Source organism: Anarrhichthys ocellatus, unplaced genomic scaffold (assembly GCF_004355925.1).
Source record: "Anarrhichthys ocellatus isolate YVR2014 unplaced genomic scaffold, GSC_Weel_1.0 scaffold53, whole genome shotgun sequence".
In the NCBI taxonomy this organism is placed as follows: Eukaryota; Metazoa; Chordata; class Actinopteri; order Perciformes; family Anarhichadidae; genus Anarrhichthys; species Anarrhichthys ocellatus.
In genome coordinates, this window is record NW_022280083.1 from 1,161,381 (window position 1) to 1,178,751 (window position 17,371).

The 17,371-nt window shown below is 40.9% G+C and overlaps 2 protein-coding genes across 4 annotated transcripts in view; one reads left to right on the forward strand and one right to left on the reverse strand.

Annotated features, from left to right (window-relative positions):
• LOC116396112 (calcium-binding protein P-like) overlaps nt 1-923 on the reverse strand; it is a 6,359-nt gene extending 5,436 nt beyond the window's left edge. The window contains exons 1-3 of the mRNA XM_031870524.1: nt 812-923; nt 616-668; nt 4-467 (exon numbers count right to left, since the gene is read on the reverse strand). Coding sequence (XP_031726384.1) covers nt 4-467; nt 616-668; nt 812-828 — 534 coding nt within the window. The 5' untranslated portion in view covers nt 829-923. The remainder of the gene's footprint in view (nt 1-3; nt 468-615; nt 669-811) is intronic.
• A 2,834-nt stretch (nt 924-3,757) lies between these two features.
• The window catches only part of rusc2 (RUN and SH3 domain containing 2), a 29,729-nt gene continuing 16,115 nt past the window's right edge, over nt 3,758-17,371 (forward strand). For all 3 annotated transcript variants that reach the window (XM_031870537.1, XM_031870538.1, XM_031870539.1), the window contains exon 1: nt 3,758-3,884. The gene's annotated coding sequence lies outside the window, so the exon portion shown is untranslated. The remainder of the gene's footprint in view (nt 3,885-17,371) is intronic.

Here is a 17,371-nt window from a genome sequence, read left to right on the forward strand (position 1 = left end):
GACCTGGGGCTGAGTCTTGGGCGGGTAGACCTGGGGCTGAGTCTTGGGCGGGTAGACCTGGACCAGGGGGTGGGGCGGGTAGACCTGGACCAGGGGGTGGGGCGGTGGGGCCTGGGGCTGAGTCTTGGACGGGTGGCCCAGGGCCTGGTGTTGGTAGTTGAGACCCTGGGACTGGTAGCCTAGGACCTGTGGCTGAAGCTTGGACAGGTGGCCCGGGGCCTGGGGCTGAGACTTGGACGGGTGGCCCGGGGCCTGGGGCTGAGACTGGGACGGGTGGCCCGGGGCCTGGGGCTGAGTCTGGGACGGGTGGCCCGGGGCCTGGGGCTGAGTCTGGGACGGGTGGCCCGGGGCCTGGCGTTGGTAGTTGAGACTCTGGGACGGGTGGCCCGGGACCTGGTGTTGGTAGTTGAGACCCTGGGACTGGTAGCTCATGTCCCAAATTATAGGCCCAGAGTCCTGATAGGAAGCTGTTGGTAAATCACTAAAGGTCAACTATCCATCACCATCATCATCAAACTTGTTCACAACATGTTGCAAGAGCACTTTTCAGATTCATTAACTCAAAAATAAGACTAGAACTTTGCATCACAATAATAATTTTAACTTTTGTCTTACATTCAATGCTTGTCTGAAGCGCTCCAATAAGCTGCAGCCATAGCAGCATCACACTACAAAAGACAGACATTTTTAAACAATCTCAGCCATTTCAGACATTTTAAATGTATCATATGATGTTTATATTATAGATTATCATATGTATGTATACGATATCTATGACAGTTTAGTACAGAAAGAACCACTTCAAAGTTACCGTAGAACAAGCCCCATGGCTTCAGCCAGAGATACGATCAAATGCAAACTGAAATGCTTCTGTATGACATCAGCTGACCCAACACAGCCAAGCGTCTGTCTTCTTTCCACAGCGGTGCCGCAGCAGAAAAACCTGCAACGCAATTACTTTTTTAGTTTTGACAGCCAACCTCAGCTCTCCGCCCCTATCAGGTTGATTGAGAACAGGTGGGAGCAAAGAGGCTGGGTTCATTGTGATCCACAGCTGTCCTTCATTTACAATAGTGTCAGTTCTGCAAGAGAGACACAATCCCCAGACTCTAGCTGTCTGGGTTAATCAAACGGTTCAAGTCGAGGCAGTCTATCATCTTTGTTGAGTAAAGTGCATTATGAGATACTTTTGATTGTTAAGATCATTATTATACAACTGGTAACAGTCATGGTTGCAAATGATTACTGTAATTGTGCCTTGTTACTGAAAGCATCAAATAGAATAGTATTTATGAAGTTAGCATTTATTACAATCTGATATTATCTAGACTGCCAGGGCCCAAAGCAGTTTCCTATTACTTTGGACCTGAAATGACAGATACAGTAGACATTACACATATAGTCTTCTCTCTGTAGAAGACGGGTATTTGACCCAGATCTGCAAGTACATGTCGACACATACAATAAACCCAAACATATATTATCATGATAAATTAAACCAAAATCACTATAAATGTGTTTTTAAATGTCTTCACTGCCTCAAACTTTTGGCTGCTCAGCTTTAAGACTTGATTTTCATGTCAGATGGCGCCATCTTGTGGCAGACAAAAAGTATTCCCTACCCTGATAATACACACTCGTGCACATAACAGGTGACAAATATAAAATAAATGAGTTGAGAAACATACAAGGCTTCTATACATGAATGGCAATGCCGTGAATCATGTGCTATGGCCCCCACAGTCCCCAGATATCAACCCAGTTGAACGCTGCCATCATTAAAAGGAGGAAAGAGGGTTTCCCCTCAGCTTAGTGGTATTTTCACAGGCTTTTTGTAAAGGAGTGTTCGAGCTCTGCTGGAGGCTTGTGGTGGAACAACAGCTTGAGACAATGTATATGTTTTTTATTGATTAAAATAAAGAGATGATGTCAATTGTGTCGGTGGTTTGAGGGCAAAATATCTTTGACAAAGCTATGTGGACAAAATCACAAAAACACTGAAAGCTGCTATTATCATTTCTTCAATATTTACGATGAATCACATAGCTTTCTGTTTAAAAGCGGTTGTTTGTAAAAGCACATCTTTTAACACCTCGTTTCTGCATGTCCCCTTCATCTCTAGGCAACGTTCAGAGTCTTTAAGCTCATTGTTGTGATTCTCCAGACTCTGAGACTTGGGATGTACCCTTGGAGGAGCAGTGCTCGCGCATTTAGAGTCAAATAGACCATAAAGCAGAGTATGCGTTAGGGGCGGGGCTTACTGTGATTGACAGGTCAACTACACACAGTAATCTATCAGAAAAAAAGGGTAAGAGTTTAGGTTGAAAATATGCTCTTTGGTAAATGCAGTAACATTAGATAACCAGCAGATGGAGCTCAACCTGCACAAAGGACACAGCACAGGTCACATCACTGTCACTGCAAGATTTAATACATTACCCTGTGATTAACAAGAAGCCAATGATCCAGTTGGAGGAATCTCTTAAACCGGCTTTTTTGTTCGTTTCTTTTTATGGTCCTAGCTGTTATAATAATCTTTAATCATGTATTGTACTGTTAACCTTCACTGTTGCAGCAGTAATACAGTTTTTCCCACAGGGGAACATAAAGGTTTCACAATAGGAGATTCTGTTAAACTGCTGACAGTCAGCAGGACTGAGAGGGAGCTGAGGTAAATCAAGATAGTGATGAATTGAACATTACAGGTGGTTAGGTTACTAAATCTAAGATGCTGCTCTAGGGCTTTAGGTCTTGTTATGTTAAAGGTAAAACTGGTTGTAATCTTGATTAAAAATAGACATTTAAACCCTTATTTGTCTTTGTCAGGACGGTATTCTTTCTTGATTGTGTTTATCACCATTCTATCTGTCAAGTTGGGATATGTGTCCTTAATTAATGCTTTGACAAGACATTTTCTAACCATTTAATTAAAATGCCAATAAAAGCTTACTTTTGCTCGAGTTAACATAACAACACAGATAATTTCTGGAGATAGACTATCCACCCCCTCAAAGGTGGACCAGTGGAGACCTGTGTGATTTGCTCCACTGACAGTAAACATGTTATTTATTCTATCCTCTGTCATTTCAATGAGGTCATTCCAGTTGTATCATTTATAGACCCTGGCACTCAGCCCATGCATCTCCGAATTACACATAAAACAGCTCTTAACTTAATAAAGTCTACAATTTTAGATTAGCCTTGGTATTAATTGCTTTCATGTTGCTATGAATAAATAAATACATAAAATAAATCTGTGTTTTTATATGTGTAGACTTTGTGTTTGGATTTACACAACCTGTTTGCATTCATGCCATTGTGTTTAGTTTATGCACTTTATTTGTTTTGTTTTTTTGCACTCTATATATTTGTACTGTAAATATATTGTACAAACACCTATGTATATATAACAAATATATAAATATAATATATAATATAATGATATATAATATAATAATATATAATAATATATAGGTGTATATGGACGTAGCCAATATAACCTATATCTATGTATGAATGTGTTTGTATATGCTCAGGTATATAAATTTACCTCATTGTTTATTATGTAAAGCACTATGAACTGCTTTAGTTTCAAATGTTTTAAAAATAAGATCTGTCACCGAGATGATTTCTTTTTTATTTTCAGTCAAAGCTAACCTGACCGGGGTTAACAGGCTTTAATGAGAGCCATCCGTCCCACCCAGGATTAGATAATCCAGTCTGGGACCAGAACTGTGACCTCAGGATGACGCGCCGCTCCGGCCCAACCCATCCTGCGATGCACCGCCGCTGTCTGCAAGGACTAAGCACCAGCAGCCCGGTTCATCAACGGCTACGCATGCTTTGCACCGAAAACAGACCGACTGTCGACCCGCTGCTGCAAGGTGAGTGTTTTACATTTGAGATTTTAGTGGCGTTATTTTGGTCAAGAGGTGGATGAGGAAAAAATGCTCCAGTTTGGCAGCATGCGTCGGAGGCTGAAAAAAAAAAAAGCCCGATGCCTCGGTCGGTGTTAACGGGAAAGACACCGCCTTATTACGCGCATTACGCTCTCCTAATGACATGTCGTCTTTAAACAGGATGTCGTTACACGTCTTAAAGAACAGAAGAGGCGATCTCGGTTGGTGTTGTTGTTTTGTATCGCAGTGGCACAAAGGCGGCGTATCAGCGGATGATAACGGTTAAACACATCAACGGTGTTTCATCGTTTTGTACGCGGGGTTAAAGGCCCTCGAGGCTGGATTAAAATACACAGTTAGTCGGTAGAATCAGTCTTTAATTCGTTGGTGGTAAACTGAACTGGTTCATCGCTGTCACATTAGCGGCCTGCGCCCCAATGTTATCACCGTTATTGACCCGATATTACTGGAACAACAGCGGGGACAATGCCACCGTTAAGTTTGACCGAATGAAGAGGTGTGACTTCCGCTTAAAGTTAGCAAAATAAAAGCTCTCAGTGTCGTGGGGAAACGCTTTGAAATCACAGTGGAGGGTTTGCAAAAAGACAACAATATAAATACTAAAATATATACATATGAAGCAGTAAATTCAAAGAAGTGGATAGTTAGGAAGTATTTAGGAATATCTAACAAAACAGTATCAACAAAAGTATTAAATACATTTTAAAAAGTGAGACTCAAGAGCAAGGTAAAGCATAAAAAGTAGACTAACACGATACATGCAGTTGACAGGGTCGTTTTATGTAGAAAATAAAACAAATATTTGTACATACAAAGAGTGAGATGCTAATAAAAAAAAGGCATTCAAAAACAATTTAACGGTATTTTTTATGTATTTATTAAAAAAAAAATACATATTTTAAGATATGTTGTTACTCATTATTAAAACATCTGGGTCAGTTTGTGGTATCTATTTGTAGCCATATATTCACTCCAGATATTAGTTGATTTGACTATTTTATTATTATTGTCGGTGATACAAGCCTTTGTTTTCCAGTGCACACTCCCAGGCTTTTATTCTGAAGGCAGACTGGCTGTCCTTCCTGCTGTATTGTGATTGATATTTGCAGGCTGGTGTTGTGAGGTGCATTTCATGCAATATGACATAAACAGCAATATTACCGTCGTGTCCTGTCTACAGCATTAACCTGCCAGTTTATCTACTTAGATGCATTTATATGAAATAAAGTAAATCATCAGAGTCATCATGTGCTTTCATGCAGTGGTGATTCTTCACTGACATATTTTGTATATATAGTGATGTGTTTGTGTAGAATAATGCAAATGCATTTCACACATTCCCAGAGCTCAAGGTGTCTTCTTTAAAACCCAGTGTAGCAACTCATCACACCTGAGATAGGAGCCAGTGAATGCAGGGCTCAACAGTAAAAGTTGCCAGGTTGCAATTCGCAGTCACTTTGAGAAATTGGCGACCAATTCTTGTCCTTTGGTTGCCATCAGTGGCAACTACTTTTTAACATAGAAAACATACGGACAGCAAACAGCAAAAGGTTTACCCCGAAATACATACATTACAAATATTGCTGTTACAGTCAGAACCGTAACACGACAACGCTGCACGTCTTCATGTCTTAATTACTCAAAATATAATGTTACTAAAAATGGCAATCATAGGTTTTAGTTTTGGCAACTAAACACTGTTGCTAGAGTCAAGCCGTGGAATGCATTTATGCTTGAGAAATGACTTAAACATATAGCTGTTAGCTCTCTTCATAGTGAATGTCATTTCCAGCAGCATTATCCGAGCACAGCTTGAACCACCTCCATGTTTTCACTCTTCAATGTCCTCTAATGAGATCAGAGCTGGATCCGTCTGCGTCAGCAGCCAGTGTGAGAAAGGGACCTGTGGGTATCCAGCTTTATCGTCGTGACATTACAAGTTTAAAGCCTCGCCGCCTGCCGCCGTGCACATGTTTTTAAAACCACAGCTGATTCGGCGTGTCAGGCGGCGGCGTGCCTGTTGTCAGCGCTCAGCTGCTCCTCCTGATCTTGGAATGTGTCTCTCTGAATGTGTTATGTAACGGAGGCCGGGTATGCATAGTTTCTCTCTGTCTGCATGCGTGTGTTTGATATGTACGAGTATACCTGTGATCTGTAAAAACACCGTACGACAGATATCATGCAGTTCCTATTGTCTGTTATCTAGTTTCCCTGAATAGACCGCTTCAACACTCTTTAGTTATCAGTGGAAAGCAGCGTCGCCTGAATGCTTTGCTTGGCTTGTTTTGAAGGCTGTTCAATGTTGAAGGATTATATTTCGTTATTATTTTGAGATCTTTTCAAGCCGTGCCAACATCCCCAAAGCCATTATTATTGTGTGAACTCTATTATTGAGGTACTTCAAACAAAGCCACAAGAAAAAAACAAGTGTGCTGCACAACTTGTGCTTGTGTAACTCAGAGCATCGTATTCCCACTGATGCAATCAATGCTCTAACTCTCTGCAGCCATGACATTTAGAAAAGTGTCTTCCTCAATAAATCATTTATTTAGGAAGTATTTATTTTAATGGAAGTTTATGACAATTGCTGTCGTATGGCCATTCAGGGTCCTTTTCTGTTTCCAATCAGAGGAAAGTCCAGTATCACTCGGACTATAATTAAAGCATTAACATGATGCTTACTAATACATACTGTAGTCCAACTCTGCACAACAAGTACTTTTACTTTTGAATAAGTACACATTTTGTGGGTAAACTCCTGTTGATTTCTTGTTAGTTGTACTTGTAATAGAGTACTCTATTCTAGTCAAAGTGAAAGTACATTAGATATTCAGCTTGATGAAAACATCACCACTGTACTACTACTTTTCCTATTTAAATGCATTTTGCTGCTCATACATGTCATGAGAGTATTTTTACTTCGTGGTATCTTAAATATTTCCTCCTCTGCTGGCTTTGTCATTCTGAGTCACAGTGCATGACCGTCATTTATGTGTCTGAAAGTAAAATATGTGCATGGTGGATGTAACAGCTGTTCTTTTTGGGACTTTTGAGTCACACACATTGGCACACAGTTCTTGCCTTCTGGCTTGTTGTGGTAGTTCTGTTTCATTTATGGCTCTCTGACTGCAATGCCTCACTGATTTAAAGGCACCCAGAGTGAGCTGTGTGTGCGTGTGCGTGCGTGTGTGTGCGTGTGTGTGCGTGTGTGTGTGTGTGTGTGTGTGTGTGTGTGTGTGTGTGTGTGTGTGTATTTATTGCTGCAGCATATGAATGTTGCCTGGGCCTGCGCTGTATTTCGGGCTCATTTGTCTGACTGTGAACGAGCACTGGGAGCTGCCGGGACACCATCAACACACTGTGGACATTCTGTGCTGGTGGCTGGAATTGAACAACAGTCTGGTGATTACATCATGACTGGTGGTTTAGCTGCTGAATCAGGGTCGAAATATGGAGGGAGAGTCAGAGGCAACAACTTTTGCCAGCAAGTACAACAAAGGTGCTAAAGTTCAGAACAAATTTCAATATTGTGATTATAGTTAAGTGGCATAGAAATACAAATCCCTCAAGTTGCACTGGATGCATCACTGGTTCCTCATTATTTGGCTCCACAGACTCTCTGCTTCTCTGCTGCCTTTGCTGTTCCACAGTTACTGGCAGAAACATTCAGCTTGATGGAGAGATTAGTGCTCTGCTTAGAAGGGAGTACAGGCAAGACTCGCCCAGACATTCAAACTTATTGATTATTGCAGCTTTTATTTGTTTTATAAAATTGGTTTAACAACTTTAAAGATGTCCTCTAGTGTGATGATGATTTCCAATATTTTCAGACATTTTGTAGCTTCAATGACTCACCTTTTGATTGGAGGATTAGTCAACAGTTTATGAGAATCACTATTAACTGCAGCCCTGATGGCATTTTATTAGGTACGCTGGTCCCAGTGCCTTTCTACTGTGCGTGTTGGCCAAAGAGATTGGAGCCACCATTACTGTTACTATTGGACCTGTGTGTTAAACAAGTCAAAATCCCAAATGACGATATTTATTATTGAAGGTTTGTGATTGTTGTTGTTACACATACAGTTTACAGAGTTTTGTACGGTGGCCGACAAGGGCAATGTGCTGCATCAGAAACCACGGCCATTCAAAAACACATACGAAAATCCAAAACACGTACACACAGGCAACAACGGAAACGTGTTGCCAGTGGAAACAAAAGTACAAATACATGAAAAGCAAATACCAAAAAGTTGCAAAGTCAAAACACGGTGAAAGAATGCTGCATATCCAGTCAACACCATAGAAGTTCTCTAGATCCCCGAGGGGGGGGGGGGGGGGGACACGAAGAGGAAACGCTTTTATATTCAACCCCAAAGAAAGAAAACAAACAAGAGAGTGTGTTTGTTTTTGCTTTTTTTAAAGCAAGCAGCACGTTTCCGTTGTCGTAGTTGTTTGATTTATGTATGATGTTTTTGAATTTGCATCGGTTCTGGCGCTGCTGCACGTATAGAAATGTTTTGGGCCGTTGCAGCGCGTTTGACTTTGTCGTCCGTCGTAGTTTTGGCTCATGTAACCGTGAACCACAGTTAAAAACGTTGAACATAAGTTTAATTACTTCACCTATCGATATCATGATATTGTTTCCTGTATCAACCACTGTTTTCTATTCTTAAATTACGATAAATCTCTCGTTAAAATGAACTAATTATGGCCGACAAACTTCACAGCCCAGCAAAAGCTCAGAGTCAAGGCAAGCTGATGCACCATGAAATAGGGTGGTGTGTTCAGGCGTAACAACACAAAGGGAAAATAGATTCACCGTATGGCCAATACATCACAAATAAGACTCATTTTAAGTTGGTAAACATCTAGAATGCCCGCCTGAAATCATTTGTGGGTCAAACCAAGTCTGTGACCAGAAGGTTGTTGGGTCAACACTCTCCTCTGCTTCCTGTGTAAACAGTCAAATCAGCAGTTATTGAGCAAGGCATTCGGCCTCCACATTGCTCTTGTGGTTCCATTGAGATGCCTCTCTCTGTTGGAAGTAGACATGAGGTGGTACCGAGTGTCGGCTCTAGCAGGGTATTTCCAGAGTGACCCTCAAAGGGATTGGGTTGAGAAGTGTGCCGGTTACCACCCACACTAACAAGTGCTGTGGGCTTGTGAGGCGATCTGGCTGGAACCATCTGCAGTCCATCTTGGTTGAGATATATTTGTGCGTGCAGCAGCATGGGAGGGGAGAGATGGAAGGAGGGAGGAAGACGAACAGAGAGGCAGAAGTGGGCTAAGGAGAGACGAGTAACACTGCAGTGCACACAGTGGATGGAAGACTAGCAGAGAGAGAGAGAGGAGAGGAGCAGGATTTAGTGGAGCTGAAGGGGGGGATGGGAGAGATGCATGATGGATCGAAAGAGGCCTGTAAAGAGAGGGAGAGGTGCTTGGAAATGGACCAGAGAAAGAGGAGAAGAGTGAGAGTCAGCACAGAGAGAGAGAGAGAGAGAGGTGCATTAAGGCTGGAAGAAGAGAACTGCAGCTTTAGAAACAAGATATTTGCCTCATGATGTTTTTGTATTAACGCAGTCAGTATTATTTGTGTAAAAGTAAACCTAGATGTGCAGCAGTGTCACACTATTAATCCCTACGTTTAAACCATCTAGAGCTGCAACTATTCTAACTGTAGATTAATCTGTCAGTCATGTTCTCGACTAATATATACGTTCTTTTGGTCTATAAAATGTTACAAAATAATGAAAAATGTCGATCAGTGTTTCCCAAAGCCCAAGATGAATTTTTAATCAAAATAGTTGGCAATTAATTGAATTGTTGCAGCTCTAGACCCATCGTAATGATTCAGATCAAACCAAAAACTAGCTTGCTTTTAATACTACAACACTGGAGAAAAGGTATAACACATAATACAACTAGTAGACTTTCTTTTTACAGTCAAGTAGAGCTGCAATGATGAGTCAATTAATTGAGTAGCCAATCGACATGAAATGACACTATATTCATTTAAGGAGGGAAAATGATGAGAGAAACCAGAACATTCAATTGTTTGATTCTTAAAATGACATTTGGTTTACAGAAAACACACATCTGTACCATGTGGACCATAATTAATAATCTGCTGCTCACTACTACAGAATAAAAAAGCTTCTTATGTCTGCATGTCTTGCAAGAATTAAGCTTATCTGCTCGGGCTGTACTGAATTTTTGAGTTTCATGCATAACGTTAGTTCACAAACCTCAAAAGAAGCTTTGAAGGTAAAAAAAAAAAAAAAGACATTCAGCTGACAACAGCTACTGCCTGCCACATTCTGTGACCGGATGTCAGCGACCACTAATACCTGTTAGCGGTGGCAGCGCGCCGGTCCGCTGTTACGTCTGTAAGCTCTTCGAGTTCAAGCAGAGGAGCTGTTGAGGAGGAGAAAACTGTCACTAAGCCTGAGAGGAAGCCGGGATCAGGGCCGTGTGTTCATCTTTAGCTCGCTGAGAACACACAGGTAGTTCAAGGGATCGACTTTGCGTGTTCACCGCTCACTTCCGCTCACTTTGCTCTGGAAGAGAATAAGCATCGGTATCATTAACCGCCAACGCAAACCCCAGAACCTCATGATGTGAAATGCAGCAAAGAGGCCAGTGTAGGAGAGCGATCGATGGTGTAATTCCACTAATGACTCAACATCAGTGTGGTCGGTTACTGATGCTGATAGAGCACTTTTAAAGAAACACTTTTTTAATAAACTGAATCCCTTTTAGCTGCAGCGACGATGACTTGTCGCTGGCCCAGACTTTCGACCTGTGAAGGAGGCAAAGGGATCCCAAAAGCATCAACAAGGCTTCACATTTCACCGTATCAACGAGTAGCTGACCGATCGGATCGCAACAGCGTATCCAGAGCCGTCTGTGGTGCTTCGAGGCTTTTAGTTGAACGCAGAATAATAAAGACGAATAGAGAGTCGTATATAAAACAGTTGAGATGCTGAATCTCTTTCCGGGCATGCTAGCAGCTAGCTTCAGGGGTGGCAGCGCTGGTCTGTTTGTCGTTTAGTCCGGAGCGATGTGATGGATTACCATGACATTTGGTTCAGACCTTCACGGTCCCCAGACAACTTTTCATAACGGCTCCGGTCATCCGTTGACTTTCCTCTACCTCTAAATGTTTTATCAAATGGTTGTGACAAGAGTACCTAATACGCATGTTAGCATCCGCACGTTGTCATTCAGCTCGCAGCACAGCTGAACCTAAATATAGCTGAAGCCGACACATCGGACAACGTTTAGCTTTAGCCCGAAAAGCTGGCAAACGGCTGTTGGTGGGGAATCTCCACCCTGAACACAGTGTACCGTGACCTTGGGTCATTTTCTGGTTGTTTTCTATTTTTTCTACATTTTATCCGTCTAGATTTTATTTTGACACACTGTTTTCCATATTAATTTAAAAAATAGCTGCTTAACAAATTGCCATTAGTTGAGCTGCAGGCAGTGATGTGAGACAAGAGAACGAAACCTTCAAGGTTGTTCAGTTTCAGCGTCCCTCCTCTTTTAGCTCCCCGACTCTTTTTGTCAGGCTTCAGTTGACACGGCTGTGAGAAGCCGAATGTGTGCAGCAAACAAAAGCTCTTTTCATTCAGTTAGGGGCTCTGCACACACACACACACACACACACACACACACATACACACACTGAGCCTGTTACTCAACAATCAGACAGCTACAGACGGTACCAGTGTTGCAGGAGACAGAGACTCTCTGAACAGAGGATACATGAAAAATGAGTTCAGTGACGGTGTTCACAATCATCATCACAGACATCTGGCTGTATGTTGCTATTGATTAACCATCCTGCATTTGATGATGATGATGATGATAACTATATTTCAATGTGAATCCGGTCCTGACTCGATACATTTACAAACAAAAAACAAAAAAGATGTTTTGCTCTTATGAGAAAGAAGGTGGGGATGCTTTTAGTTTATTTATCAAAACAGACATAACATAGAGGGGTAGTAATATGTAATTTTGTCAAATATTGGTATCATTTGATAAATTATTGTAAACATTTTAAGCTGGAAATGTTTGTGTATGAAGTTTGGATTAACGTGGGAGTTTGAATGTGAGTTCTGATGGTAGAAATCTCAGGACAAACACATTTGTTTAGTCAACATTATCGACGATGTACAGATACAGTATCATCATTTTCTGCTACTGCCTTTACACACAGATGTTGTCTTCTTCCCCATTGTCTTCCACAAAGAGTCACACGGTTGCATTCACTGAACACCAGTCCCACAGCGAGCGTGGACCACATCCACATCCATCGTGGGTAATTGCCGTCTCCCCGGCTGTGTCGTCTGTCTCGGCCCGGCTAGGGAGTGCCTCCTCTCGGATCCCCTCCTCCCTCCCGGGCTCAGACTTATTCCTGGAAGTTCAGCCCTAATGATATAAGAGAGAGGATGTCCTTTGTTACAGCTTTGGTTTCCCTTTCCCCCCTCAGCGTGTGTGTTAGTTTCATAAATAGCTCAATTTCCCACCCTGCTCTCAGGATGACTTACGATAATGTGGGATTTCCAAAAGAACCCTTTAAGGATGTGTTAGTGGAGAACTCAACGCTCTTACGAGAGCCCTCGATGAATCCCGAGTTATCAGAGTATTGACATGGAAAGAAAACCCTGGTGGCTTTTCTCTCTCTTCTCCTTTTCTCTTCATGTTTTTTCAACATGTTGTGGATTCTGAGTAATTATAATTTTATAACTTTCCATGTTGAATCACTTGTAGTTTGTCTCATTTTGTTCTCGTGAATGTTAGGGATGCTCTTAAAGTGCCAATCTTTTTTGCCTAAATCAGCAGGCTTCAAACCAACAACCCATTGACTTCGAGAGTCATTTCCGTGTTTTCGGACTCATTTCTGCAGCACTCTATTTAGTGCAGCTTTAAATATTGGTTAATCAGCCAGCAAAAATAATGAAAATCTGAGAAAGTATAAAAGTTACTGTCATTTTTACATGACACGATTCAAAAAGAGTATGTTCAGAGCATTCACAGCATGTAACTGTGAATGCTGTATTGTACCTGGTCAGGTGAGGACAACGGAAACTCTCTTTGTGCATGGACTGAACCTGAAACATGTCGACACCATTGGTTTTAACAAGCATTTACAAGTTGCATCAAATCCAGAAATAGTATCAAAAAACTAGCTAGCAAGTGTCAAAGCTAAGTCTAAAGGCATTTATGTGTCAGTTTCTCCTTGGTTGCCATGAGTACTTCATTGTGTTTATCACACATTCATCATTTTTCCTCCCTGGATTGTTTTTGGTTGTTTTTTTCTCTCATGTCGTGTCTCCCGCAGCATGCCTCCCCCTGATTGGCTCAGGGTTTCTGATGTTGCGTGGGAAATTGAATTTGATTGGCCCGGCTCTGCTCCTTTGTTCTCGTTAACCCGTTATCCGATCTGATCCGCTGTAATCTCGTAATAACACAGATCTCAGAGCTGTTATTGTTGGCTTAAAGGGGAGAAGGATAGTTTTGACCTGTACTCTCTGCTGAGGAGCTGAACAATATCATCTTTAAACTTCTACTTTCTTTGGCATTTATCAATCATGCAGTGAGATGTGGTGATGAGTGCAAGTTGTATTTGTGTCTTTGCACTATGGTCAGATCATTTACATGAATTCCTGCTAGTTTATTTGCATGTTTTAGCATGAAAAAGCCCCCTGTATATAAAGCTGTGTGTGGACGGTTCCTCTGGCTGTGGTGTTCAAAACAAGGGCGCATAATGGCCGAGTCTATTCAATGGTCCCCTTCACAAGTTTCCCTGTTTCACTTTCTGTGTGTGTACTTGAATACTTGAGTCGTCTGGCAGCCAAAATGCATCTGTGTAAAGGACTGCATTGAGTCCAGCACCACCACAGCACGCTATACAGCCGTGTGTATGAATGTATGACATCATGCATCGGGAGAACGTTTCCTGTAGGAAAGTGACACATTTCTGAGGTCATTTTATTTTGCTACTTGGACTTTTAAGGAATGCCAGACCATAATACAGCATCAACACGAGATAGAGTGAACAATATCGATTTATAAAAGCTATTAAATCTGATCAGGGTCATCTTTGTATATTTAAATTAAGCGGTGGAGGGCGTAATGTAATTACCTTTATTAGCACAGGGATCTGTGCCCACTATTAAATTAATTGCCAACTATTTTGATAGTTTATTTATCAGTTTGAGTCATTTTTTAAGGAAAACAAAAGTAAAAGTTCTCTGATTCCAGCTTCTAATATGTGAATATTCTTTGGTTTCTTTACTCTTCTATGACAGTAAACTGAATATCTTTGAGTTGTGGACAAAACCAGACATTTGGATGTCTTCTTGCGTTTGGAAAACACTTTTCTGGCATTTTAAAGATCAAACAACTAATCGATAAATTGAGAAAATAATCAACAGATTAATAGAAGATAAAAATAATTGTTGGTTGCAGCCCTAGACTTGTGGTACCAGCGAACACAGAGAAGACTCCATTGTGTTGTACAGAGGTCAATCCAAATCTTTAAAAAATCGTTTTTCTCTTATGATAATACATTTGAAGTCCCACTCATATATATATATATATATATATATTCTATTGGTGGAAAACAGGTCATACAGTACTGTGTTAGAAGTGAAATTTCTGAGACAGAATGGAAGGTGTGTGTGTGTGTGTGTGTGTGCATGTGTGTGTGTGTGCGCTCGCTCGCTCAAGTGGTCTGATATAGTGTGTCTTGCTTACAAAGATCTGTACCGGAAAAAAGAGAAAACAGTTTGATCCTCGGTGGAAAACACACAAATTGGTCGGTCGTACCGTGTTCTCATAATCTCATATGAGTCATTTACTGACATTACCTTCTCTACAAGGATATCCACAAGAACGGTTAATATAAAAGACATAAAACCAAAGACTGAGACACAAAAAAAGCTCAGACAGTTTTGCAAGCAGCCTATGTTCATCTCTTGTCTGAACTCGCATTACACAACCGCGCCTTAATGACCCCGCAGCTAATCGCTTAAACCAGCTTTAGTCTCCCTTGTCTGGGATTCACTGCACTCTTCACCCGAAACATTAATATCATCTTATTAATGTCACTTTCTTCTGGCAGGAACCATCAGACTTGAGATACATTAAAAAGTTGGGATTTTTTCACGATTAGAGGGAATACACGTCTGAAAATATTACTGCTGCTAGCTTCGGCTGTTCATTGCAGTCCAGTGCTTTTGTGTTATGTAACAAGAAGGATCTCTGATGTCAGGTTACTAAAGCAGTACTAGTAGAATACCAGGCTTTTTCTGGCCGTTACTACATAATCAATACAAAATTTGTGCACCAATTTTCAAAACAAAGTTTCAAAGTGCTACACATGGGAAAATAACAGTTGGAGCTCTGCAGCTAGACCCTTCTGGAAAAATCTGCATTGTGAATATGAACTTAAATAAGCAGCTATGATGAGGTGCCTTTTGAACAAAGCAGGTGACTCCCAGCTTTTATTAGGAGCTATGTCATGTTGTAACAATGGTCGCCTTGCCTCAATAATTTATCAAGCCAAAAATACAACAACAACAAAAAGGTTTGTCAAAGTTCATACCTTTATACGGTGCAGCAGGAGGTCATTGTTTGGAGCTGTGAGATAAAAAGGTTGAGCTCCCGTCCTGTGTAGGTGAAGCTGAAGCCTCCCTGACACCAAATACCATTCCACCCCTCTGTTTAAAAAGGTCATTTGTCAAGAGTGGCATCTCGGTCATTACTCTGCTCCTAAATAAACTAGTCCCACGGGCTAACATTTAGACCTGCAGCCTCAGCTGGCCTTTTCTTTTCTCCTTTAACAATGAAAAATCACGAAGCAGTACTCACTATGCACCTGCTTGTTATTGTGCTCGTAAAGGTTTCATCAGCGTCTACATTTGCGTATTGTTATCCATTTGACTTTTTGGCTTGGAACTGATTTTCTTCCTTTCTTTAATATGTAACACCTCTTTTTTATCTCTAGTCTCAACCACACTCACCAAAAGAATCAAAATGTCATTTCAAATTAGCTTTCAATGGAGCTACTGTACCTGGGATGAGGTTTTACTAAGCAGGCGTAATAGAGAGATTACTCCGAGTCTTAGTTAGTCTGGTCCAGGTCATGATCCGGTGAGCAGAAGATTGAGAGCAAACTTTCATCCCTAATACAGCTCATATTGTACCTTGTAATACTTTACAGGATAAAATGAAACATGTTACGAAGAGTGAATTAACTTTACACAAGTCAAATGTAATGAACCAGGGCCTGACAGGGTGGCCTGTAGACACTGAGGCTGCAACAGAAATATCTATACATCTTAAATTCAGCACTGACAAAAGGTTATTTCCACATTTATTTAAGAAAATAGTAAAACCACCTTTTAAGCACATGACGATAAATATTTGTCAGTGTCTCCCAGCTGTTGAACTGCATTTAATAGTGCATGTAACATTGTGTGACATCCGACATTGTCTACTGTGCAAAACAAAGCTTCAAGACTTCCATGTAATTTTAGATATAGAGAAAGGCTGATGGAAGAAATGACTTTCAACATGTTTATCTCCTTCAGCGAGCCAACAGGTTGAGAAACCTGTTGACAGAAGAAATGACATCCTGCTGCAATGCAGAGAGCATCTTAGTCTCAACCCTCAGAGACCCACATAGATCCGTTTTAAGGGGGGGCAGGGGATGTTTCGCGGGAGATAGCAGGTCAACAGTAGATGCCACATAATAGTGGTGCACATCATCTGAAAGCTGGAAACCTGAAGATTATTTTGAGATGCAGTGTGTGTCAAGTTGTTCTTGTCTTAAATCAGAAATAACAATTAATAAATCAATTAAAATAAATTGTACGGCCTTAAAACGTTATGACGGATGTATATGACGGCCATTCGCATGCTCGCTTATGTCTCATTATTCCATTTGTGACACAGATTTGGTGCTAAATTTAAACTATTTTTTACCACTGGAGAATTGATAAACATTATGAAAAATCCCTCCAAAATACCACATTAACTGTAAAAAAAACAAGTATAAATAACTCCACGAGCATGAGATAGAAGCTATTTGTTTACTCCATTTAGTTCTTATATTGACATCTAAAACCACGACATGTCACACCTTTAACTTTGCAGAATAAAGGTTCATCAGTATTTCGACATTTTTTCACTTAACTGAACAAATAATTAAAAGAAAAATATGTGAATTGTAGGTTTTATTTTATTCTTATTTTCATTTAAGGTGTGACAGATGATGGTGATGGAAATTGGTGCTGTACTCCGTGTGTGTGTCATTTATAGGGTGTAATATGCGGATGGGGATGAGATCATAGCCCTGTTTAAGAGTCAGCTGCTTTGTGTGTGTGTGTCTGTGTGTGTGTGTGTGTGTGTGTGTGTGTGTGTGTGTGTGTGTGTGT